Source organism: Monopterus albus, unplaced genomic scaffold, assembly GCF_001952655.1.
Source record: "Monopterus albus unplaced genomic scaffold, M_albus_1.0 scaffold65.1, whole genome shotgun sequence".
NCBI classification, from domain to species: Eukaryota; Metazoa; Chordata; class Actinopteri; order Synbranchiformes; family Synbranchidae; genus Monopterus; species Monopterus albus.
Genome location: NW_018127945.1, coordinates 1,179,182 through 1,206,192, shown reverse-complemented (window position 1 = coordinate 1,206,192; position 27,011 = coordinate 1,179,182). Strand labels below are relative to the sequence as shown.

General features: G+C 39.2%; 1 protein-coding gene across 5 annotated transcripts in view; it reads left to right on the top strand.

The window, feature by feature from the left end:
• The window catches only part of kiaa1549la (KIAA1549-like a), a 121,710-nt gene extending 94,951 nt beyond the window's left edge, over positions 1–26,759 (top strand). The window contains exons 14-26 of one of the 5 annotated variants that reach the window (XM_020604292.1): positions 3,696–3,841; positions 12,458–12,582; positions 15,150–15,370; positions 16,733–16,865; positions 17,494–17,538; positions 18,349–18,384; positions 19,216–19,457; positions 19,681–19,840; positions 20,451–20,548; positions 22,603–22,748; positions 22,839–22,993; positions 23,112–23,178; positions 23,420–26,759. In XM_020604292.1, the coding sequence (XP_020459948.1) occupies positions 3,696–3,841; positions 12,458–12,582; positions 15,150–15,370; positions 16,733–16,865; positions 17,494–17,538; positions 18,349–18,384; positions 19,216–19,457; positions 19,681–19,840; positions 20,451–20,548; positions 22,603–22,748; positions 22,839–22,993; positions 23,112–23,141 (1,537 nt within the window). In that variant the 3' untranslated portion in view covers positions 23,142–23,178; positions 23,420–26,759. Of the gene's footprint in view, positions 1–3,695; positions 3,842–12,457; positions 12,583–15,149; positions 15,371–16,732; positions 16,866–17,493; positions 17,539–18,348; positions 18,385–19,215; positions 19,458–19,677; positions 19,841–20,450; positions 20,549–22,602; positions 22,749–22,838; positions 22,994–23,111; positions 23,179–23,419 lie in introns of all 5 variants that reach the window. The other 4 variants (XM_020604291.1, XM_020604290.1, XM_020604289.1 and 1 more) reach the window with 4 other exon arrangements.
• The last annotated feature ends 252 nt before the right edge of the window (positions 26,760–27,011 follow it).

The following is a 27,011-nucleotide window of genomic DNA, read 5'->3' as shown; positions in this document are numbered from 1 at the left end:
AGGAAGCTTGGCGTCATAAACGAAATGCAGCATCCCTCCTGTCACAGAAATGCAAATCCAGAAAACTAACCACCCAAGACAGAGCCTCATATTTACACACCACTAAATGAAGAGGAATGAAGGTGGGATTAGCTGTGCTTTGCTTCTCAAGGATGAACACGTATATTTATAACTCTGGCAATAGCCATGCCAGTGGGAGCCATTTAGTGTAACAATGATGACAGAATAAAAGGCTGCTAGGGTTGCCATAGTGCAATAATCAGCTTTACCAAGCTGCATATATACACATAGACTACCAGCACACTATGGGGTGGAATGGAGCTAGAGAGGATATTTCACACCTTAACAACAACAAAGGATGTAATTATTTTTAGACTTAACTGAGCAGAGAACATGAATTATAAAATGTGTTAGCTCTCTTCAGATGCACAAGCATACAGACACTAAATCAAAAGAATAAAATCAAAATCAAAAACAAGATTAAAACAGTCTGAAATCACATCTTCATCCACAATTTCATATACAGTATACTGTATATACTAAACATTCAGTAATTTATTCTACAGTGAGGAGTAAACTGCAATCTCAGATGTATTTGGACTGCATTAACTAATATTAAATGACTCTTCGCATTGTTAAGTTGTTAGCAGTAAGCGGCGTACTTTTCTTGCTGTATAGTAAGAAGGGAGGGATTTGAGACACAGAGTACAACCTCAGAATGGTGCTTTCAACAAAATGCTAACATCAGCATGTTGCTCACACGGTCACAGTGACGATTTTAACATACTGTTCCACAAAAAGCTCCTTGTTCATTACTTTACTCAATACTTTATAATGTTTCCTATGGAAACACTAGGAAGTATTTGTGAACCCAAATGCAGAACACTAACAAGGCAGGCAGGCTTTTTCAAAGCTAAAAGAAAAGCAGATGCTTGCAGAGAGTCCAGGCTGACAGAACTGAGCAGGGAGAATCAGAGACAAACAAGTCCAAACGGGGCTCAGAGACATGCGATCAGCCCTGGCAGAGAAATAAATCTAATACGTTATGCCAAAATAGTCCAGAAGCAGGTAAGGGTCAAAATCCAACTTCTAGGGAAACACAAAACACTAAAAAACTGAGGCAAACTGAGCCAATTAAATACAAGCTGGATGCTTACACGGACAGAGAACAGATGAGTATAGGTGGGAGGGGGCAGAGCAGGCAGCAAGAGCAAGAAAACAGGACAAAGGCCAGGGGTTAGGTTTGATAGACAAGGATACCACAGGGCAGAGATGGGGCCATGCCAGGAAATGTGACAAATATTGTTTTCAACACCCATTCAGTTTTACAGAATTGATGCTTATCTTTTTCTGAATAATCAAACCTTGTAAACGTGGTTTTGCTAAAACAATGTTTTTGTTAAAAGGTATTTAATTTCATTTTGTATTTTTCTTAAAACAAGTGCAGCTGTCTCCAAGAACAATGGAATCATTCTACTAAATGCAAACCAGATTGTTCTTCATTCATTCTTTGTTTTGTGGAAAACAAGTGAAACTGTGTTATTACTTCAGCCACAGGTTGTTTACTTGTCTCAGCAAAGAGAAATATGAAGATTGAATGCTAACCACAGGGGAAGCTGGAAGATGGTTTCACGGGGAGAGTATTTATTCTGTATGCAGCATCCTTCAGAGAGTTACAGTGTGAGAGGCACAAAGAAAAAAGAGGCAGGGAGATGAACATGACTTTTCAGCAGTGTGATTATTGATTCTGTTGCTCCTCCCTTTGGCCTTCATGGACAGATTTATATGGAGCACACTCTATATTTCTCCCGCCATCCTCCTGGCTCTATGCTTAATACCACATGTGTTTTATTATGTCTCGGCCACACACTGACTGCTACTCTGACTGCACAGTGTGTTTGAGTGTGTATGTGTTAACATGGACAGTGTTAGCCTCGCCTGTGGCTCAGTATTGTCCAGTCTCTCTGATCTGTGTTTCGCACACCACCTGTAAACCTATACTCCACTTATGCAGTTTATATTTCCATTGTGTTTTCTTCAAATAAAATGCTTTATTTTTTAAGAAAGGTTTTGTCATTTTTAAATTTAATAGTAAGTTTATCATTAAGGGTCCTGTGGAGAAATATTTTATATAACTACTGTTCTTTGTTAAGCAGTGTTAATACATTACACTGTAATAAAAAGCATTTTGAAAGGGTACCATATAAATAATGTGAAGCGCTGACAAACACGGGAATAACTGAGGAGTAAAAATATATCAAGTGAAAAACACAGTTCAGTCCACACAGTGGCTGCAGAGACACTGGTCACTGTGCAGTTGTTTCCAGTGCATAAGTAAGTAAATAAGAAAGGAAAAATCAATAAATCCATCCTCATCCTGTTAACGTGATACTGTACAGTGGTATTCTAGCCAATAAACGTCAGTGGTCTGTGTAGCATTACAGACATATGAGAACAGTGGCTACATCACTCTACTGTCTCTTGAATTACTTCTGCAATTTTAGTATGGGTAATTTTGTATCATTATTATTATTTAACCAAAGATTACTAATGTTCCAAATATTCTATTGTTACATATCATACTTGCTAAACATGGCCTACTGTTCTCTGGGAATGCTAACATGTATCTCCTCACATAAAATGCTTCACTGGGCTCTGCAGGTTCCTGTAAAGGCAAACATAAAACAAAGAGTGTGTTTATGGTTTGGAGAGTTTATGTGTCAATACTAATCCAAAATAATATTACAGCAATATGTTAGCTAAATAGGAGCATTTACCTGAGGGAAACATCAGGGACAGCTGTATTCCTCAAGGACAGTGCTGGTTATTTCTTCCTTATTTCGGCCCAGGCTGTTGGGCCTTCTAATTTCTTGCATAATTTTAGGCAATTTTTATGGGAAAAAATATTCAATAACTTCACTCTTACAGTGCAGAGTCACTACAGCCACGTCACATGTCAAGGGTCTCTTGTTGGCTTTTATGAGCCACTACCTCACATCACTGTTTATGCTCATTTGGTTGCCTGACCAGCAGAGATGGGACCAGTCATAATAAAAACCTTGAGAACTGTAGACAACCTACTTGTCAACAGCTGCCCCAAAAAGTACAGCATCAGAGTTCTGAGATCACTTCCCAGAGATCTCAGCAGGACATGACTGCAGGGACTGACAGTTTACCAGCAGCAGAGACACCCCACACAGAATCCATCGAAGCTCAGAGGCACAAAAACCAAACCAATACTAAGAAATGTAAATGAAAAGAAAGGCAACACTGCTATGTTGAAACTGTGATTTGTAATGCAAAGCCCTTTTCTTTACATTTCAGATTGTGTTATTCCTTTGTCAGACTTTTGGGTTCCAGTTATTGTTGTATGGTTTGTAATTCCATTTTTCTATGCATTTTTATTAATGTACACACTAAACCCTATTGTTTTTAGCTACATTTCCATTATTTGAATGTGGTTTTTGGTTATTACGGCATGTGCACTCTTATACAAATACACAACACTGCTTGTACAGCACTTGTGAATCATTCTTATGTTACTAAATATTATTCTATTCATGCTATTTTTATAAAACATACAATTAAAGTTAATAGTGTGTTGTCAGATTATGCCCTGATTGTGTACATGCTGAGACTCACAAGCCTTTTCCTCTCCTCTCCGTCACTGCTCTCTGTTGCTATGGCTACTACAGGCGGTTGCCAAGCGAAGAGGATGGCTCAGTGTCGAGTAACAGCTCTGGGAAGCTGAACACCAGTAAGAGCTCGTCAGCCCGAAGGACAGCGACTGGCAGCAGCAGCAAGAACGGGAAAGAGGAGCAACACAAGAGGAGCACCAATGGTAAGGAAGATGATAAGGGAGTCAGGAAAGGAAGATGGAATGGAGTTAAAAGACACAAAAAGAAAAGATGAGATTGAGATGATTACACTGAGGAGTATTTCAGAGAAGGTAGTAAGAAAACGGCAAATGGATAGAGAGATAGACACAGTACATAAACAGATGATAACAGGAAAGGTTTGTGCCTCACCAAAGGCTTGTCATTACAATAAAAGCATAGATCATCAAAACCTAACATACCGTAATAAAAAGAGTGAAACCACTCATACACACAGTGACTCAGCCTCTTGCTGCATCATGTACTGTCACTGACGACACATGCTGTCATGTGTCTTTATACTCACACACACGCTCATACAGTAAACACACAGCAGCAGATGGTAGTGTTAGCCAGTGTTAGTTTTCAGTTGACTTTCCTTATTCCAGGATGCAAAACTGAAAGTGTTTCCTGGGCATAAAAGCCAACATTTGATAGTATATATTGGATTCATTGCATCATTGCATGTAGTTTTGAGCAGAATTACAAAGGAAAGGCAGCAAAGCGGGTGGAAAGATTTGTGACAGTATACTGTCATGTTTGGTGTTAGTCAAATACATACAACCCACAGCATTTTGTTAGAAAAGTGACTCACTGTCAAAACCTGTGGCAACCAGAATGGTCCTCATCCTGCAGAGATACACTATGTGTCCGTTAAAACATATTAGCACTGCAATTTTAAGTAAAGCGATTACTTATCTCCATTTTTTGGATTAAGCTTATTGTCATCTAGTAAATCCCAACCAGCTAAAACACAAAACACGCTAGGTACATACGATACACAAAAACAAACAAAAGAAATTACAATCAATATGTGTTCCAGCTGGTTGGTAGTTGTTATGTAAGCAAGTCATTAATAATAGATCAAGAGAATTTTTCATTGTCCTTCACTGAAGGTTTAACCTTACAAAGAACATCATATTAGAAAGTGGCACCAGAGCTATATGGTCACTTTGAAACTCTCATCAAAATCCATTAATTTCCTTCAGAACTGAACAAGCAGGAAAACTAGACAATACCTATTCATCCAGATGTTGTGCTCATTGATGAGAACTTCAACTGGCTGGAGGAACGCTGCAGTTGTAGTGTTGTTGTAACTCACCAAACTGTTAGTAAATCGCAGTTCCCTTATTTGATCACTAATCGCTTGAATAGAACAAATTCCATTGCTGCCTGGAAGAGACATGAGAAGAGATACAAAAGAGCATCCTTTGTGGAAGTCGCCTCTTTATCTGTTGGTGAATGGGCACTTTAGGATCAGAGGAAAGGACGTCTTATGTCAATATAATTGTGTTTCCTTGGTTCCTCTCCTCTTGCAGTTGTACGTGAGTGGGACTAAGTGTTATGGTTTAGTCCCCCTCACCAGGAGGGTGAGGGAGAACTGGGGTTGGACTCAAGATGGCTGACCCAGGTGCTAGTACAAAAAAGGTGTTTTAATCAATCCACAGCACAGAGACTGTCAGCGTGGAAGACAAAGCACGTATTTCTGTATTGCTAACCGCATAATAGCGTGATAAGGTCAAGCCAAAACGCACAGAGACTGTCAGCGTAGCATCTTACACATGTCTAAAAATGCGGGTCAAACATAAACTTTTAACTTACATAGGGTAAGTATTGTTCATTACATGTCGCAATGCTCCGGCGATGATGGGGCGTCTGCCAGAGGTATAAATAAGGAAGCCAACAAATCACTGGAATACGCCTCAGGTGTGCGCACCGACCCACGAGTCACTAATTACCCGATGCGACACAGCTGAGGCTTTGATCCCGCAAAAAGGGAGAGCAGGAGAGGAAAAAAGAAAGAGAGGCAGGTCACGCCGAGCGGACCTGACACTAAGATGCAAAGAAGACTAAATAGAGGGAAAGATGGATGCAATTAAGAGATATGGGATTCACCCTATAACTGAACTGTTGGTGATTGAGTTTCATTTTGGGTAATGTAGGCACCAGGCGTTGATAAGGAAGAAGAATACATGAAATAATCAAGACGATATTTCAGTATTTCTGGTTCTGCTGTTTTGATTGGGATGTTTTTTTAAACTTTAAGTGTTATAGGATTGCAATGCTAAATCAGTGGAGTAATCTTAAAAAACATAACCTGACTGACATTTTCAACAAATACTTGATTTCCTGTTGCTTTGAATACTGTCTGTCAACACAGCTCCTTCTGGTGTTGGGTGAAAACATTTTAAAAAGAACAAAGATTTTTTTCAGACCCAGGATTATAGACTGCACAAGTCGCAAGAAAAAGTAATGGCACTCTTTGCAATTTCCTGGTTTTCTAAATAAATTGGTCATGAAATGTGATCTGATCTTCACCAAAGTCACAAACATAAACAAACACAATATTTCTAAGCTCACAAAACAGTCATGATCTTTCATGTCTTTATTGAACATACCCATTAAACATACAAAGTGATGGTGGAAAAAGTAATGGCAACTGTTTCATTAACTGATTGAACCACCTTTGGTAGTAATAACCTTGATCAAGCACTTCCTGTAGCTGTGGATTAGGAATGCACAACATTTAGGAGGAATTTTGGAGCATTCTTCCTCACAGAACATCTGCTCAGCCATATTCTTAGGACATCTGGTGTGAACAGCTCTCTTGAGGTCATTCCACAGCATCTCTATTGGGCTGGGGTCTGGGCTCTGACTGGGCCTCTCCAAAAGGTAGATTTCGTGTCTCTGAAGCCATTCTGTAGTTGATTTACTTTGATGTCCAGGGTCATTTCCTGCTGCATCACCCGGCTTGTTGTGAGCTTCAGCGTGTGGACAGCCACCCTGACATTATCCTGTAGGATACCTGGATAAACTTGGGAATTCATTTTCTCCTCCACAATGGCAAGCAGTCCAGGTCCAGAGGCAGCACAGCAGTCCCAAATCATGATGCTCCCTCCATTGTACTTCACTGCTGAGATGATGTTTTCATGTCAGTACACAGTTCTGTTTATGCCATACGTAGTCCTGTGTGTTCTTCCCAAACAATTCCACCTTTGTTTCATCTGTCCAGATGACATTTTCACAGTAGTGTCACAGTAGTATCAAGGTGGTCTTTAGTAAACTTCAGGTGTGCTGCAGTATTGTCTTTGGTGAGCAGTGGCTTCCTCCATGGTGTCCTGCTACAGGTACCATATCTATTCAATATTTTGCGTATGATTGGTGCATGAACAGAGATGTTAACCAACTCCAGTGAATCCTTCAAGTCTTTAGTTGTTACCCTAGGGTTCTTTTTTACCTTGGTGAGCATTGTGCCTTTCGAGTGATCTTGGCTGGGTGCCACTTCTATGGAGAGTAGCCACAGCACCACATTCTCTCCATTTATAGACAATATGTCTAACTGTGAACTGATGAATATCTCAAGTCTTTAAGATGACTCTGTAACCCTTTCCAGCTGCATGCAAATCAACAATTCTTGATCGCAGACATAGCTCACATCAGTTGATGTTGCTTGTGAATAGCACACCTTCACTGTTTGGGTGTTTTTATAAGTCAAGGTAGTTCTAAACCATACCACCATTCTCAATTCATTGATTGGACTCCAGGTTCGCTAACACCTGACTCCAAATGAACTTTAGTGACCTTTAGAAACCTGGTGTTGCCATACCTTTTTCCACCATCACTTTGTATGTTTAATGGGTGTTTTCAATAAAGACATGAAAGATCATGAATTTGTGTTTTATCGTCTTAGAAATATTGTGATTGTTGATATTTGTGACTTTGGTGAAGATCAGATCACACTTCATGACCACTTTATGCAGAAAACCAGGACATTGCAAAGAGTGCCATTACTTTTTCTTGTGATTTACAGCATTTGTTATCAGTGGTGGCAGTAAAGTACTGTATCTTCAAAATGACTTGTTCACAAAATTACCTTGTAGATCTGAATTATTTGCATAAACAGTAGTTATGTCAGTGATAATGCTGCAGTGTTGCTTCTGTTCAGTGACAGTCTAGGACACTGTGATTTTCAGTGTCTTTTGCAACAGCAAACCAGTGTTCACAGTGATTTGTGTGATTTACAATGTTTGTGTAAGTGAATGAATGAATGCCTACAGGAGAGGAGGAGAGGATCTGTGTAAACTGTTTCATTTGCAACTACCATTTACAGAGAGTCAGAGATGGACAGATGTCGTGTTTTAAAAAAAGAGAAAGAAGGAAGGAGAATAGATTATATACTGGATCTCTGTGAAAGAAAATGGAAGATTGAAAAAAGTGTAACCTTAAACAAGAAGCACAGATGTGCAACTCAGAGAAAAAGATTGTACAAAAAATTACATCACATCAAATACAGTACAGATCGCAGATTGATGTAGAAAAGAACAACTACATAAACAAATTGATCTGCATTTACAACAGCTTCTGTAACTGAACAGGAAAACACTGCAGCTACAAAGAAACAAAGACACTTCCTAACCCTGTATCCTGGAATTTCTCATATCTGTAACTGGAGCTAGGAACTGATCAATTAACTTGGGATAAACACAACTAGCCTTGATCTTCTGCTGTTTAAAACACACCTATTATCAGCACCTTTATAGTGTTGTAATTAACACACTATATTGCATTTATTTAATTGGAACTGCACTGGAAAATTGACAAGCTGTGATTTTATAGTGAGTTACGCTCTTAAACTGTTTCTTGGCAACCAGCATTTATGTCAACCATCATGTTCTTCAATACCAGCATGAGAGTGGATTAAAATTAAACCAAGGGTGTTGTAATGTGTGTGTGTGGCCTGGTGGCCTTGTATTACTCATGTTGGGGGGACATAAATCTACGTATACAGCCACACAGTGGGGACTCAATGTCCTTATGTGAAAAAAAAGCAAGTTCACAGAATGTAAATCATTAAGGTTAGGGTAAGTCTCCGGGAAGTTATGGAAACATACAGTAACACATGTATGTGTGTGTGTGTGTGTGTGTGTGCGTGTGTGTAGAGGCAGAAAGGGGGGTTATGGCAGTATAGCCTCTGTTTTAGGAAGATCTTTGATAGACTGTGGATAATCATACAGTAGTGATTCCACTGCACTATTGCATCAACTTAATAATCTTTCAGCTTCATGTTTCATTTATGTATATTAAGATTGGTGCTGATACATGGAGCTGCTAAGCTATAAGAAAAAAACATATTTAAATAATGTATACATAGTGTTGATTCTGCTCATGGTAAATTTATGAACATTTATCCCAGCTAACATTGGGTAAGAGGCGGGGCCCACCCTGGACAGGTCGCCAGTCTATTACAGGGCTGTCACATAGAGACAGACAACCACACACACACACACACACACACACACACACACACACTCACTCACTCACTCCTAGGTTCAGTTCAGTCACCAATCAACATAAGCTGCATGTTTTTGGACTGTGGGAGGAAGCTGAAGTACCCAGAGAGAACCCATGCAGGCACAGGGAGAACATGCAAACCGTGCCCAGAAAGACACCAGGTTGGCTGGGGCTTAAACCTGGAATCTTCTTCCTGTGAAGCGCTAGTGCTAACCACTGCACCGGTGTGCCTAAAACCAATGCAGTTCAATGTAAAGAGAGGTTTATGGTTGAATCTATAAATTCACCATTAGTAGCTGACCATGTAAAGAGTATGGGAAAGGTGAGAGAAAAAGATTATGATATGAAACAAAGGTCCTGGTATAAATCAAATTGATTCTCAGATTGATCTCATTCTCAGATCAATGCTTGGTTATTCTTATTCTGTACAGCTAAAGGTCAGGGACAGTGGTCATTCTATAATTTGAAAGATGAAAATGCAAAGTGTTTTTACAGTTTGTTTGATACATAGTACTTATCAAACTCCATCCATTATCTATACCACTTATCCTAGAGGGTCACAGGGGGCTGGAGCCAATGTCAGCTGACACAAGACGAGAGGAGGGCTACAGCAGTGCTAACCACTGCATCAGTGTACCTGTCTGTAATTAGAAAACTTAAAAATCTGCTTTTCATACTGTATAGCAACAGATGATTGGAGGCATAAAGCAGTAAACAAAGTACTTGTCAACAGGCAGATTGTCAATTGAGTCACAGTGTTTATCTCTCACAGAAAAAAAAATGCCCCTAGTAAAAAGTTGCTGCACAGTGAAGAGATTTTCCAGTAATGCAAACAAGTATGCAGCAAAAGACCTGAAACAAAGAACAGTGTGTTCTGACACCACTCAGACATCTCAGGAAACACTTGACATGTCCGATTAAAACAATGGGCCAATATTATTTGTTGTAGTCACAGTTGAAATTGCGGCAGTGTGGTGGCCAATTTTGGGTGTGAGCTAAATTAATTCACAGACAAATCACTAAAATGCCAATGATAATTTATTATTACAATAATTCTGAGCAGTTCAATAACTTGAAGGGCAATTCAACAGTCTGAAAGGTAGGGAACAGAATCATCGTCTCTACAGAGAAATAAATAAAAGTATTAGATAAGAGGATTGTCAAAGAGTCAGTCAGCCATTTTTGGTTCATACTGTTCAGTCAATCCATCACCCATTCAATCAGCCCTCTCCTGTCTTCCCTCTTCACCGGGTCCTGTTCTGTCTATCTTCTCTGTCCTCTCTCTAATTCACTAGTTTTTTATTGTGTCCTCCTGACAGTGTCCAACACCCCCTTCTGTCATCCCTTGCTTTTCACATCAACTCCCAAACCTAGTTAACAGGTCATCTCCAGATCAGGATGAGCCAGTGGGTTAATATGTAATAGAATACAGTAAGAGTGTGTAGATTACATATAGTTATTATATGCAATAGTCAGTTAATAATTAATCTCTGCAAGCCCTCTGTATTCTGTCAGCTCACTGTGTAAATTGTTTGTGTGTGCTCAAGCAAGAACATTTTGGGTTCATGGCCTGTTTGTTTAACTGTAGCTTGTTTGTTTTAACCACTACAGCAGCATGTACGTGGCAGTAGGCTGTGCCCAGAATGCATATCATCTACATGTACTGTCGTGGTTTTTAATCTGGTTTACAGCCTCGGCTGCTCATGATGCCACCTGTCCTGACCTTAACTGTCACATTCTGAGAGGCGGTGCAGGAACAGCAACAAATAAAGCAGGCTGAGCTGCTGTCAGGATGAATGGTGACATTGTGGGTCTCGAGCTGAGTTAATGGTAGACTGTTGTAGCCCTACAATGAAGCAGTCTGCCATATGATGTCAGGCAGGCAGTGAGTCACAGTGGACCCAGAACAACACAACACAGTCCATCTGCTGCTCCCTCTAGCATCATACACACATAAATAGGGAAAATAGCACAGAGTTGTCTTTTTCAAAACCCACAGTGATTCAAACCTTACCACAATTTTAATTTATTATTGCTCCCACACTCTGTCTCGCTTAGGCTAAATAATTGATTAAATCCACAATATTTTGGTCTATCTCACCTTCATCAGGTATCTTGACTTGTCGCACATTCAGGTATGCAGAGACTTGTCAGTTTATTTCAGTCTATTATTGCTGCAATATAATTTTAATCATTGCCAGCACAACAAATAAATCTTTTATTAGAGGCAAAATTAGACCAGTTTAAGCACGGAAAGACACATCAAGAAAAAAGTCAAAGAAAAGATGAAAAGTTAACTTAGGTTTCCAAAAACTGGATAATTATTTGTTTACTAACTTTCCTGCACATTTATCATTTACTAAGACCAGGTAGAATCCACAGCTTTGTTGGTAATCCCAGTACAATACTTGAATTAATCATAATTTGTTCTATACTTTGTTGATTTAAAAACATTTGTTTTCTTTCTCAGATGCCCCCCCTCCCTTTTTTATAATAGGAGCAATACTAGCATTAATCACCAGCTAACAGCTGTGCTAACTATCAATAAACTCAGTTTGCAGGTAATCAAAAATATAGCAACAGCATATATTTTGCTCACAGCTTACATTTTGGCAAAACAAAATACTGATTGGCAAATACTGCCCAATAGTGCTCTCGTGTCGACACTATCTTCACATTGACTTACAGTAGCATAAATACTGGAAAGCAAACAACAGCTTGCCTGGCTCTGCCCATAACCCCCAATTAAACCAGAACTTGTCATTCTTACATTTTAGAGATACTGTATATGTGATATATAAGTGGACTGTAGAGGTGTTGGTAGGCAGATTTTTTAAACTTCTGGATAGAAACAGGCTTGCTACCCATATTAACAGTTTTCATGCTAAGCTAAGCTAAGCTATCCTGCTCCTGGCTGCAGCTTTATATTTACCAGTCATACATGAAAATGGTATTGATCTTCTGATCTAACTCTATGCCAGAAAGCAATTAACCACATTAAAAAAAATGTAGTCCTTATATTTTAAATACACTCTAACAGAGTGTATTTAAGGGACAGTAATGTTCAAACTGGACCGAAAGGTTAAAATATATCAGTTATACAGTATTCTGGAAAATGCTGTCATGCATTTGCAAGGCTTATCTCCTAGAATGACATCTACACTCAGAGGACTGAACACAGTTTCTGTGTGGATAACTGGTAGAAGGTGTGATACTTGTGAGTTTGTGAATATGACAGCTTTCTGGAAGGGCTGTCTCCATCACTAAGCTTTTTGTCCTCTTTTTCTCAGACCCATATGAAGACCATTCAGGCTCTCTACGTCTCATCACTATTAAACCCATGACAGCCCAGCCAACCTACTCCTACCCCTCCTCCTCCTCCCACAGCCAAGACTCTGTGGTTCTCAATGGGGAGGTGAGCCTCCAGTGTTAGTTAGAACATCTTCAGCATCAGTTACACAGACACATATAGTACAAGACCCGGTATTCACAATGTGGCAGGTAGTTTTTACTCTTACTGTCTGGTTTGTGTCTATGTCTGGAACTGTTCATGGTTTATGTTGGTGATTCCCAACCAGGGATGTGTATATACACACACATATACACACACACACACACATATATGTATATATAAATGTATATATACAGTATTTATGTACTGTGGCCAATTCTTCAAGTTTCCTTATATTTTCACACTCTCTCCTCTCAGTTACACTCGAACACAATCATCTCTATAATTTGAATCTGCTCTTTCTCCACTTTTGGGACCTGCTTAAATCAGAACTGTTTAGACACTTCACCAACATTCTAGCTCTGGAGTGTGTGGAGCTGCTATCTCAGGATCGAGTGGTCTCATAAACAGAGGAAGGACCTTCCCCCGGAGGACGGTGAACACAATGTTTTCTTTTACCTGGGAACCACTTGGAAAGGTAATAAGACATGTCTGTTGCTCAGTGAGCACCAATAGTAATGGGAGTATTCTAGATAATATAGGAAATATAGGCTATTTAGGTAAGTGATGAAATGGAAGGAATAGATCACAGACAAAAGATGAAATCATAAAATACACAGAGTGGAAATGTGTGGTGAGACACTGGGCTGAGGACTTGAGACCAAAGCTCTGGAATGGATCCTTAACTGAACTTGACCTGAGTCACTAATATGAGAAAAAATGTGATCCATTTCCTTAGTAAAATCCTGAAGCAATAAAACAAAAATATAATAGCAGACTCCATATTTCACTATAAGGCCTATAATTCAGTGGCTGGATTAAAATCGCTACATGAAAATGCTTAATATACAGTATATTAAACCCTTTATACTCAGGCTTTGTGTAATGTTAGTACTAGTCTCACTACAGCCACAGGACCTGTACTTCTTAACCTTATTTACTGTATTCTTGTGATTACTTTATTTCAAATTATTACTAATTGTTATTGATGCATCTCCAACCATTTGATTTGATATGATTTGATTTATTCATTCAAGCATGTAAAACAGTTGATATGTCAACACATGTAATTTCACTTATATCCAACAAATGCTAATCCAATATCAATTTGCTTATACCTAGTACATGCTTGAACGGAGTAGGAAGAAGTTAGACTTATCTAGCCCTACCCCATGACATCATTTTACAACTTTTAAATCCTAAGCAATATCTCTAGATAAATAATTATCCTCTACACCACACAAGTAATATACTACAGAATTATTACAGAGTGTTAACATTCTACATAATTACATTCATAGATAATTATCTTCTACGCCACACAAGTAGTATATTAAAGAATTATTACAGAGTGCAACATTCTTACCCCACACCCACAATGTTCCATCTGATTGATCATTAAACCTGTTCTTGCATGTATCTTGATTGACACATACCTTTATACTTATGTTTAAACTCATCAATTCTAGTACTATTTTTTATGTCCACATTTAAATTATTCCATAGTTTTACACCACTTATGGAAATACAGAATCTTTTTTTGGTTGCACGTATAGCATGAATTTTATAATTTAAAATGTAAAATCAATGAAGAATACAAAATACGTAGTGCATTTCTGTCCAAAATATGTCTAACCCTTGCCAATATCGATATGTTTTTTGCTATTTTATGCTGAATATATCTGATATGAGATTTCCAGGTGAATTTATCAACTATGACACCTAGAAATTTAATTTCATATACTCGTTCAATATTAGCTCCCCCTATTTTCACTTGTGGGGCGGTCTTTTATTCCTTCCTTCAAGCTCGGGTCCTCTACCAGAGGCCTGGGAGCTTGAGGGTCCTGCGCAGTATCTTAGCTGTTCCTAGGACTTCACTCTTCTGGACAGAGATCTCAGATGTTGTTCCTGGGATCTGTTGGAGCCACTCTCCCAGTTTGGGGGTCACAGCCCAGGCTGGATATTGACCGCGCCCTGACCGGGGTTCGAACCCCCGACCTTCCGTAAAAAAGTCAACTATCACCCTTTTTGTATCAGAAAACAAGGTTGGGAACCACGTTGTTGCTTTTTTTTGTACTGTAATAGTTTCATAACATCCTCTGGGATACATTGCACTGATACAGAGTTGAATTATTGTTGCTTCAGTGTAATCACTATGCCTCCTCTTGTCTTCTAATACCTTATTGTGACTTTTCTCCCTCTAAACCTCTCTCTCTTTTCCTCCCATTCCTCCTAATTCCACCTTAAGCTCTTTGGACCTCTCTGCAGCAGAGACAGAAATACGCGGCTAATGATAAATATATTAACCAGAAATTCCACTCTGGGGCTCTGGGATTTTTCAGTGCATCTGCAATTGATTGGTGTACGTTAGCAGAAAATATCATGTTTAGGGCGTGAGGGGCTCGTGGGAATGTTTGCTGAAAAACAAAACTGAGATTTCAAAAATTAAACAGTTTATCATAAAAAATTTAAATCAACATCATTTGGCTGCCTTAAAGAATGAGATAAATACTTGAATTTATTATGTATAGGCAAACCATGGTGGGTTGAAGCAGAAGTCAGACATCGAGCACTACAGAAACAAATTGCGTCAGAAAGCCCGGAGGAAGGGCTACGGAGAGTTCTCACTGTCTGAGAGCGGCAGCCACGTTTACAGCCATCGTGACACCAGACACAGTCGGCACAACAACGGGGGCAAGGAACCAATGACCGCTGAGGAGAAGAGGGCCTCCTTTGCAGGATGTCATAAGAGGTATGGGAGTAGGCACGGTATGTTGGGGTTCCACAGGCAGCAGAAAAATTAGGAATCTTTACAGTTGGAGTATAATTCAATGCACACGATTAAAATATACAGTAAGAATGTATGTCCAATTAGGCCTCTTGGACCTTAATAACTGTACACTGCAGATGGTTATACAAATTAAAAGAACCAGCCACAAAAATATATTCAAATTCTGAATTCTGTCATACAAAATTTCCAAAATTAGAAGATTAGACTTTATTATTTTCTGTTTCACTGTGGAAGTGTATGCAATTATTAGTGTGATTTTAGCTGAGCACATTATTATTTTTGATTTCAAATAGATGTCTGTTTTGCTTCTCTTGGTCACTGATTTAACACATCCAGCCTTTTCCTAGTTCATCGCTTCTTTATACTTATTGTTCAGACAAAAAAACAAAACAAAAAAAAAAACCACTTACTTCTGAAAAACAAAAATCCATGGATGTCACAGTACAGTAGTGGTTTGGTTGACAAGTGACATCTGTGATTCAAAGCACACAGTCATCACAACATTAAACAGCACTAGGTTTTTATGTAAATCAAAGTTGTTATGCATTTCATCCTTGACTCAGACCTCAAATTTTTCCTTATTTTCCAAAATTAAATTCTGTTTTTGGTCAGTGCACATTTTAATCACTTCAGATTATTTTTTTCCAAATAAACTTTTTGAAGCAAGTATAAGAGGTATGCAGTCAGTAAACCACAATAGAGTGGAGGGCAGGGTGAAATAAAGGCTAAATGAAAGGAATCACATTCAGTGATACTTACACCGCTTATACAGGTTTTTTCTTTTTACCTATTTGATAGTCTATAAAGTATTTTATAACCTTCAGCTTTTTTTCTAACTTCTACAAACCAGCTAAAGATATTAAGTGTAAAAATACTTTAACTAGAATTACTGCTTTGTGGTTGTATGCCTCCACCAACCAGTCAAATTCACAGAAATGGGACATACATGAGGTCAGTGTGATCTTGATCTTTGACCTTTGACCACCAAAATCTAATCAGCTCATCCCTGAGTCCAAGTGGACGATTGTGCCAAATTTAAAGAAATTTTCTCAGATATTCACATGAATGGGCTGGACGTCTGATATATGGACAACCCAAAAACATAATATCTCAGGCCACGGCTATCACTGGAGTAGAGACATACGTAAAAATCCCACCATGTGCAGCTTTGAATTATTGCATGTAACTCCCCTCATTCTTTAAACCCCCAAACCCCCTTCCCTCCAAAGGACAGAGCATATGACCTCAGTGTCATAACCAGTACCTATGGCCATGAGCTGTAGTTACTGTTTTAACAGGATTGCTTTCTTACACCTGTACCAGATACTCCCACCCTCGGGAGCCCACCTACTGGAGCAGACAGTCTCTGAGCAGCCCGAGCCCAGTGGAGACAGAGATGGACCTACTGGTGATGAGAGAACGATCCAGGAGAGGCATCCGCAACAATGGCTACGATGTGAGTAACTGGACAAGTCATGGACCTTGTGATGACAGTCAAGTCAACTCTCTTTGTAAAATAATTTAAAGCATTGAGGCAGAAATAAAGTCAGTAGAGCACAGAGAAACATGCCAGGGGCAGTAAAAGGCCTGAGAAATGAGTTTTAAAATATCTTTATAACTCCTAAGTTACAACCAGGATCAAAGGTCTGTGAATAGATCGTCAGAGAAATAGCCAGTTGCAAGACCATGCAAAGCTCTGAAGAAGTTTGAAGAAGTTGGATTGTGTAACAAGCTGTAATATAGGAATTCAGGCCCAACCTCTGAGCAGGTGACTCATACAGGGGAATAATGAAACCATGGAAGAACCCTTATTCTTCCACATGGCTCACATACAGTTGTGGAAAAGTAAGGCTCTGCCACTTCGTCCACAGTAATACAGTAATCAAAGGACATTCATAGCTTTAATCCTTTCTTTTCCTCCTTTCACTAACTCTAATGCTGTGTGCTCACATCTGGAGTATTAACAGATTACCTTTCGCTTCATAAACATGCACCACACAGAGAGGTAAAGATAGGAAGTAATTAGGAGAAGGGGAAATGACATAATGATTAGAGAGAAAATGACTTTGTCTTTTCAACAACAGCCAAAGATGGAGAAAGGAAGAAAAATGGGGACAGATAGATTGAGTGTGAGTACAATCTCTTCATGCTGGTTCTCCAAGCTACCTAGCTGAAGGTCAGTGACTGAATATAGCCTAGTCGTGAATTCAGATGGGCAGTTACCTTTGGTTGTACCAAACCTTTTGAAAAGAACAGAATGTGTTTGTGAATGAGAATGTGTGCCTGTGCTTACATATGTGTACAACAGGTACAGTATGCTTTTGTTCAGCAAGATAATCATCACAAGTGACCAACACTTGTCCATTTCTCTATATTAAAGCTCACTTTTAAAAGCACAAATGTTTCAATGCCTATGTTTTCTTTTTCAGTTCCGATTTTGTTTTCAATGCCAGAGTTTAAAATCATTGTTCTGGCTCTATAGGTTAGGGTCTATAGTGACCTGCTTCACATTTGTGTGTGAAAACTTTTTTTTTTTTTTTTGTGGTATGTACGTAGGTATGCAGTGCATTATGGCTGGGTAATAATGTAATATTATTTTGTGGAATCCTGTTGTGTTTTTGTTATCTAATCAAACATTGTTGTCCAAATTAATTACTCAGCATGAATTGTAATTGCACATTGACAAAGAAAATGATTGAAGTTTATGTCACATGTCTGAAGAGTTTTGTCAGATGTAAGTCAATTAAATTAAAATTAATTGCAATTATATTCATTCAAAAATGTTCTGTTATTTTGCATAAATGTTCAATACAGTGTGATATATATCAATATTGGAAAATATTTTTATTAATGTTGTGATTTTAATTTCAGAATATTACCAAGACCACAACTTATTTGTGTAACTTATGTGTGTATTACATCTTACATGTGTTTTATAGATCAGTGACTCCCATCTACCGGTACTTGTATCCCAGGTAGGTCCTCACATATCGGGGTGTGTGGAAAGATTGTAGAAATTCAACTAGAAATAGAAAACAGAATTTTTGATTTAATATTTACATATTTGTACTTTGAAAGAAAGTATGGACAACTAGTTGTACAAATGTGAGAGGGGTAAGGCTGAGTGTTACTGTTTATTGTCACAATAACCCATAAACTACTGTCTGACAAGCTCTGACAAGCTGACTGCAAAGAGCACGTCCCCCAGCAACCTTTGTTGTAAAACATAAACACCAGATGTTGTGATGTACATTGTGTAGTTAACAAGACACAATATATACTGTATGTACTGTGCACTATGTAAAATATCAATTATGCATGGTGGACAAATTTGCCCAGTTTGACAGATATAGCTACGCTGCAGGAGAACCTGCCCCATGGAGGGCACAGGACCGATGCTTCTAGCTGACGATAAGTGAATAAAGATGTGAAAAAACTGGCTGTTTAATCTAGTTAGTTGTTTAATCTTCCCTTACTGAAAACTGACGGGGAAACTACAGACCTGTGCTTCAGTTTCTGTGACCTTCTGCTCCTGACCATCCTCCTTACACACACTTATGAGCTCTGCATGTGTTTTAGCTGCTCCATTAACTGATAAGATCACTGACACCAAAATCCTCTTAATATTCCTCAGAACATTTGTTTCTTAGAAAACCAGAATTTCATACTGTAGGTGGGTGAAGGTGGTGACATGATCTGCAAGGCACACATAGGATTTAGTGTTCATGTCCTCATCAGTCAATGAACAACCTGATGAATGCACCATTCTCCTATTTATTGACTGAGTGTTTGTGCTCCCTCCCCAGGGAGAACCAGAACCGTTTGAGGAGACCAATGTGGATCGTTTGATAAGCTCTCTGGGTTATGGGGGTGGATCTACTGGCACCGGGAACAGCAGCTTGGGGGTGAAAGCTCACCGTGGCTCCGACTCCTCCACACTTAGCTCTCAGCCCTCCATCGACGAAGTCCGCACACAGATGCATATGTTGCTAGGCAACGCCTTCAGCCTGGCACCTCCAGACCATGACCCACCTTCACCTCCTACCAAGTAAATTCATAATTTGAGATAATTTACTTCTTAGCACATCTGCATGATTTACAGTATTATGCAGGAAAGCAAAAAGAGAGGTGCCCTGACACACAGTGTGAACTCAGTCAAACTCAGTGGAAGTGCATACATCCCACGCCCAAGCTGTTTCTCAGAAACTTGGATAGATTTATCTGAACACGTCTGCTTCCTTTTTATTAACTTTCCTATGTCTCATCAGCAGGCACCACCATCATCACCACCATGGCAACAGCGCATACAACCACACCAGCCACTACAGTGACGGTGTGACCAGTGCCCCAGGGACAATGAACCACCCCTGTGGAGGCAGGCAGAGGAGCACAGGCTATGAGGACATGCACCAGTGTAGCCTGCCCAAACCGGTAAGCAGTAGGCTGTGGTTAAAGCTCCTGTCTACCCAAATTACAGAAAGAAATGTGCCATTAGTAGTATGTAGTTTTAGTTTTGCTTTATATGTATTTGTAAAAATACACCATTTCTCTTCCAGTAAAACATACAAGTGTATGAACAGAAAAATATATTTACATGTATGTTAACAGATTTCTGGTCACTCAGGAGTAGTCATCAAATTGTAAGCATGTTGCTGACATTTTATAACTTTATAAAGTAAACTGCAACCCATTGCAAGCGAATAAATCTCACAACATCACCTCCTAAGCGTTATGGGTGCATCGACACAGGGCGACACAGTGACATGTGACAATGGTCTTATATTTAACAGAAAATGCCTGTTAGCATGTCTTTGCTACCTTTGTGTAGTTAACTCTTTTTATCTTACAGTTTCTACAAGTTTAAGCCAGATTGCATTTATCTTCTCTTTGTCAGTTTAATATAGAAGGCAGGGGTCATATAGAAGAGGAATTCCAGAGACTGCAACTATTCTCTTATCTCTGGACATTCTACTATTCACTTGTGTCCAAGCAAGCCACTTCGTCAGTACTTGTACAATGGAATTATTTGTTGTTTCTGCAGGGTTTCCGGTTCACCCAGCTTCCTGATATGGGCATCGGTTCTCCCCCGCCACTGATCCCCTCAAGACCTGGACCACCACCCGGAACCTCGCTACGACTGTAACACACACACTCATGGAAATGAAGACAAAAACATGCACTTGAATAACAGAAGAATATATTAAGACTATTACATTTAAAAAATCTAAATTAAAATCAAAATTAAGAAAATTAAACACAGAACAGTCTGCAGACTAAATAAAAGTTTCAACCTTCAGTAGCAAAACATACACTGTGTTGAGCACGTCATCCTTCTTCATTGGCAACTAAAAACATTCCTCACTCCTCAGCCAACCAAAAGACAATGCTGTGGCCAATCATAGTATCAAATGAATATAAAATTATTAGTGGAGAGCACAGAGGAGAATGCAGAGTGAAAAAATGCTACAGAACATTAATGGACATTATTTGAACTCAGAGCCCTACGCATCCACTCTCTATCTGTGGCTCTTGCTTCTCTCTCTCTCAGGCCCACATGTTAGTCTGCATCCTTTTAACTGAACAGTGTCTTCATTTAGATGCTGTTGCTGTGTGCACCCTGTTGCTGGGCACTTTAGTACTGTAGAGTGTGACTGTTCAGCTGGTTTGGGATGCAGAAAGGGTAATGTTCGCCACCTAGTGGATGAACTGAGAAAACAACACCGACAAACGTTCCAGCTGTCGTGTGCTGCAGACTCACAGGGACAAACTCAAAGCTCTCCAGGAAAATGCAAAAAATATAAATTAGATCTTTATGATATCACTTAGATAAATTAGAGGATTTTGAATGTTTGTATTCAGTGTAACAGAGACAGCTTTGTTATAACCTCTAATTAGAGCTCATTTTAAATTTGAATCAGAACTCACATTCTTGCAGTAAAACTAGAACCAGAAATGTTTCTCTCTCATCATACATCAGCTTCTCTGTGTCTCTAGCATGTTAATTCCTCTTACATCATGAGACATTAGTGCGCATCATGGTCCTGAGCGCAAGCAATAACATAATCTGTCTGTCGCACCTTTACTGTGGTGTAACATGGTGCCAGGGCTTCAAACGTGCAGAGGAGGATGCTGCAATGTAAAAGAGACAGAAACAGATAAAGGACAAAACCTGACACATCAAAAATGGACAATTATGGTCAGACAGCACAATAATAAAGCTCTGGAAAGCAGACAGTCTGTAGCTAGGATTTTTTTTTGAAATGGTGAGGTCATCATGAGTTCACACAACAAATGCTTGAAATGTTCACCAGCCACCTAGAGGAAAGGCTCAATAGCATTTTAATTCTTTGGACTTGGTGTACGTTTCTTTTTTTTCTACATGAAAATCTAAATACAGTTTCAAGGCCTTATCCATGCTTTCATGATAAGTGCTAAATGATGTGTTGACATTCACATACTACCTTGACTAGAGTTTTGCATTAGGTGCATTGATTATATACAGTATTTCCTTTAAAATTACATTTCATCATTACAGATTACATTAAAAATGTCAATAAAAAGTTTAATTTACAACTTTCTTTTTCTGCAGAAAAGCATGTCTTATAGTACTGTAATATTTTATATATTTTATTAGAAAAGCTAAAATATGTTCAATATAATTCTACCATACTTGGTGTGTCTACTTAGTATACAATTCAAAAGGACCAAACATGAAGAATAGGAGCTTGTTAATCAGACTCGGGGTAGTAACTAGATCTGGTCAGCAGTCTGCTGATGGTGCTTGTTTGGAATGTAAATAAAATAAATTAATACAATTATTAATTATAAATAAATGAATAAAAATAAATTCACACACACTACTCTTAATGTTGACGGTCAAATACTGACAGTTCATCTGCTGTTACTGCTTACATACCAACTGACACGTATTGACATTGTATATGGTTAACTGCTTTTGTTTCATACTCTCTAAGATAATTTTCAGCTAATTTTAGTGTTTACCTATGAATAATAATTGTCCAGAAGACGTTTAAAAAACAGACTTCTGCAGACCCCCCCCCCCCAACAGACCTCCTCTCTTCTACCGATGTGCAGATGCATGCAACAGTTGCTGCAAAAGCATGCTAACTGGTTGAATAGTTTTCTGATAACAGTATATCAGATTAACATCTGTCCCTCATCTCCATTAACAGTTCCACTCCAGATGTTAATCTGAAGCCTCGTGTCTCTGAGACCTCAGACCTGCAGGCCCAGCAGCACAATGGCGCCCCCTACCTGCCACTTTCCAGGACCCCCTTCCCTGCTGTCACTGTCGATCAGTCCATCACCACCTACTCAGGTAAAGCAGAATGTTAACGCATTGAAATGGACACATGGAGATGATAAGTGAAGCCCATTCTTTGGATAAATCCATCTTTACATTTCACAGGAAACCCAATAACAGCAGTCTACGCTATATCAGCTAACCGCCCGGGTTACTCGGACTACTTTGTCATGTCACCCCCATCCTCGTACCGTAGCCCATCATGGATGTCCTACCCACCTGAGCCAGAAGACCTGCCGAGGCAATGGAATGACACACCGGTGAGACACATATTGTATATACTGAGCTCCTCTGTAGAATAATACATGTTGAGCTGTGAATGCTTTCTGTCAGAGCATTTGTCTAGTGTGTAGAGCAGTTATTCTTTTCTCTTTGCAGAACCCACGTCACCTTGAAACCATCTGCTGAAGTCATCTGCCTACTACAGAGTGGAAACTGCCGATTGGTGGGTTGGCTAATCTCAGCACTGTCATTATATGATATTTGTTTAGTGATGAAGGAATTTTGTGCAACCTGTCTTCATTTTACAAGGTGAACCCTCCTGCTAGTCTGACAACTTCAGACTATTTGGGTGATTAAAAATATGGGGTTCAAATGAAATCCATAACTGTCTTATTATACTGAATGCAATGATGAATGTTCTCTGTTCTCTCTAACTGAGACCAATCACTGTATTTTGGTCTCAGACAGGGTCACTGGCAAGAAATTAACTCCACAGACAGAACATGACAAATGGCAACTGAGACCTTCATCTTCTTCTTCACACTGTTCAGAAAGTTACCGTGGATTCGGTTCTGCAGCTGTACTACTGTATAATCAAATTGAACAGACCTCTGGAAACAGCACATCAACCAAATGTCCTCTTGTTGTAGTTATAATATGAATTTCATTGTGTAAAACGGAACTTCAGAATTTAAACTACAAGTTTTGAAAAAAACACATTTTACCACCACAATTAGCAAAGTCAGTTAGTCAATAAGCAAATGTAGTAGCTTAGCTCATTGCTAATAGGACAGCATATTCACACAGTTTATGCAAAATTTATATTTGTGCCACTGACTCCTATCTTAAAAAAATAACTGTAATTCAGACCAGTGCTCTGTTGTGGAACAGTGTTCACCCCAACAGAGGAGGTTAAATAATGTAGATGGCACAACACAGATAATTACTATGATAGATGTATGTTTGGACTCTCCAGCTCTCAGTCCTCTTAAAGGTCATTGCAGTCAAACTGCTCGCTATTGGGCAACAGCTCAAAATTTAACTCAAAGTTCACCACAAGCCTTTAAAGTGAATGGTCTGTCTTATGTGGTCACCCGGTTTTCCGGCAGGTGTGTCTTTGAATGGGCAGAGGACCTCCTTCTTGCTTAAAACCCTCTAGAGCTCTTCCACCCCCCGTTCACTTGTGCCCGGCCTTACGCCTGTCTGATCCATTCATCACCAGTGGACCGTCTCTTTCGCCGCTGTATCTCCAGCTGCCTTGTTCCACTAGTCTGGCCTCCATCTGTCCTCCCTGAACCCACTTCATCTGCAGTTCAAAGCCATCCTCATCCTCCAGAGCTCCTCTGCCTCATAAGTCTCTTCACCTTGTCAAAGCTTCTCTGCAGTCTCCTTACCAATGCAAATGCTCAGCCATAATTCTCTCTCTGTATATTCTGCTCCCTGAGCCCTCACTGGCCCTTACTGGCCCCGCTGGGTCCCTAGTTGCTATCTCTGTGTAGACTGCCTCTTCTGTGGTGACCAGCACTAAACGACTAGAGGCCGCTCACACTGCTGAGCTGAGCTGAGCTGTGCAAAGCTGTACTGTGCTACCCTGCCTAACAACACATTCAGCGTGGATGAACAGGGCCAGTATAGTGTGACAGGTTCTCTGTCCCAGCAGTCATACAGCACACAATGGCACGCAGCGCTGTGATATCAGCACATTAGTGCCCCAGCCTTGGCCATTAGTCTGCTCCTCCTCTGAACTGGACTGGACCATCCTGGACTTTCCCCTAAGGTCCATCATAAAGCCAGGAAGGCTGGACTGACTTAAAACTGTGCTTTTTTTCCTGATGAATCCAAATTCCTATGTAAACCTTCTACAACTGGTTAATGTGTATTTTAAACTTAAGTGAGAAAAAAAAGGAAAAAGACAAAAAAAAATCCCTTGTCTTGAGCTGTCTCAATTTCAGTTTTTGGATATTTGTGTGCTTTTGTCTTTTACTTTTGTGCATTGATTAATATCAATGGATTACTGTACAAAAAAAATATGTAGTGAGTGTTTCTCTTTCACTCACCTTATTTTAAGGCAAAAAATCGTTCTTTGAAGCAGAGAAAAAGGCGGCTTAGATGTCTATGGTTATGATGGCATTTCTGTATTTTTAAAAAGAATTACTTCATTTACCTTTTTCCTTCATCAGATTCAGCAATGAAAAGAATTAGTCACAATGTTTTGTCTGCTGACCATTAGGCAGGCCTGGATCAAAAGTATACATTGAAACCATACGTTGTATGATTTGTAGCGTTGCCATCATTGCAGAGCTTGTTTGACTTTTCAGAAAAAGTAAATATGAGCAACGTAGATAGAAAAAAAAAATTCAATGAGTTGGATTAGATGTGATTTCAATTCTGGTTTGACTCAGGTCTGTTGCCATTATGTGAACACACCAGTATTCTTAGAAAACCAGTTTATTTGTTTGAAAGGTGTCTACTGTATTCTACTGTTTAAGGAACTTGACCTTTGATTATTTTGGTCTTGATGAAGAGGAATCTGTAATTGGTCACTGGACTATGTTGTAGTACTGTTCAAGAGACTCGCAGACTCAGATGAGCCATTTATGTAATGATTAAACATATTATTGTATATAGCAGATGATTTAATGAAGAGATTTATGCAAGTAATGTGGGAAGCAAACTTTGCTTGACATTATTCCAATGCCCTTTTCCTTTGTTTAGTACTGCATTTATGAAGGACTGTTTTTGAAACTCTGTGACTTTCTGAAGGATACACCCATTTCATTATCATCTGGACTATTTAGTTTTATCATATTCCTAACACTGAACATGAACTATTCAAAATAACGCATTGTGTTATAAAAGCAACAGAGTGTTTAGTGACATGCAGCAAGAAGGCATTTGTTGAGTGCATGTTGATTAATAACATCTATGTCTACCCCTGCATTTACAGTATTCTCTATATTTGAACAAAGCTAATATAGCCATAAAAGAAAGAATGTCAAAGTCAAAATTATATTTACCCTCACTTTTTATGAGGAGAACTGGAAATCTGTGAGCGCATCTGTATATTAGGCTCCTCATCATTTAGATGATGTTGAAGGACATTACAGCCATATATTATTTTCCCCAAGAGGGCATAAAGTATCTAAAAAATACAGTGTTATGTCAAAAGTGGCAAGTGATACCAAATAAAACCATATACCGTAAGAAATCATCAGGCAGGGAGTACAGAGATAGTTTATAGAGAGATGTAAAGATAATAAGTGTAGTTTTACATGAAATGAGAACTTTTATAAAAAGCCCGAACTACTGCAGAATCAATGCAAAAATATTCTTGCATAGCATGAAACATTCAGATTCTATAAATGTACAAAACATTTTATAAATCCTTACGGCAAGATATAAAACTGTAAAAGCATAACCAGAATAAAAACATCTCTTTTCAGCTACATTATGATACACCTCTTTTGGACACCTAGACAGGGCTATAACTACATTAAAGGACACCAAGGACACATGCACGGCATTGTTTAAGAGAATTTGTGGGCTTTAATGACCTGAGGTATGCGCATTACACAATACAAATTACAGATAGTGAAGATGTAATCCACATGTTTTTTAGAGTTCAATTCTTAAGATAAATTGTTAAAATGCAAATAAATAAATAAACAAATATGGGGCAGCACGGTGGCGCAGTGGTTAGCACCATTGCTTCACAGCGAGAAGTTTCTGGGTTTGGGCCCCACCTGGGACCTTTCTGTGTGGAGTTTGCATGTTCTCCCCGTGCTTGCATGGGTTCTCTTTGGGTGCTCCAGCTTCCTCCCACAGTCTAAAGACATGCAGCTTAGGTTGATTGGTGTCTCTAAATTGCCCGTAGGAGTGTGTGTGTGGTTGTTCGTCTATGTGTTAGCCCTACGATGGATTGGCGACCTGTCCAGGGTGTACTTCGCCTGATTGCTGGCCGGGATTGGCTCCTGCGACCCCGTTCAGGGACTAAGCAGTAGAAAATGAATGAAATTACACATAGTGAAGATTTAATCCAGATGTTTTTTAGAGTTC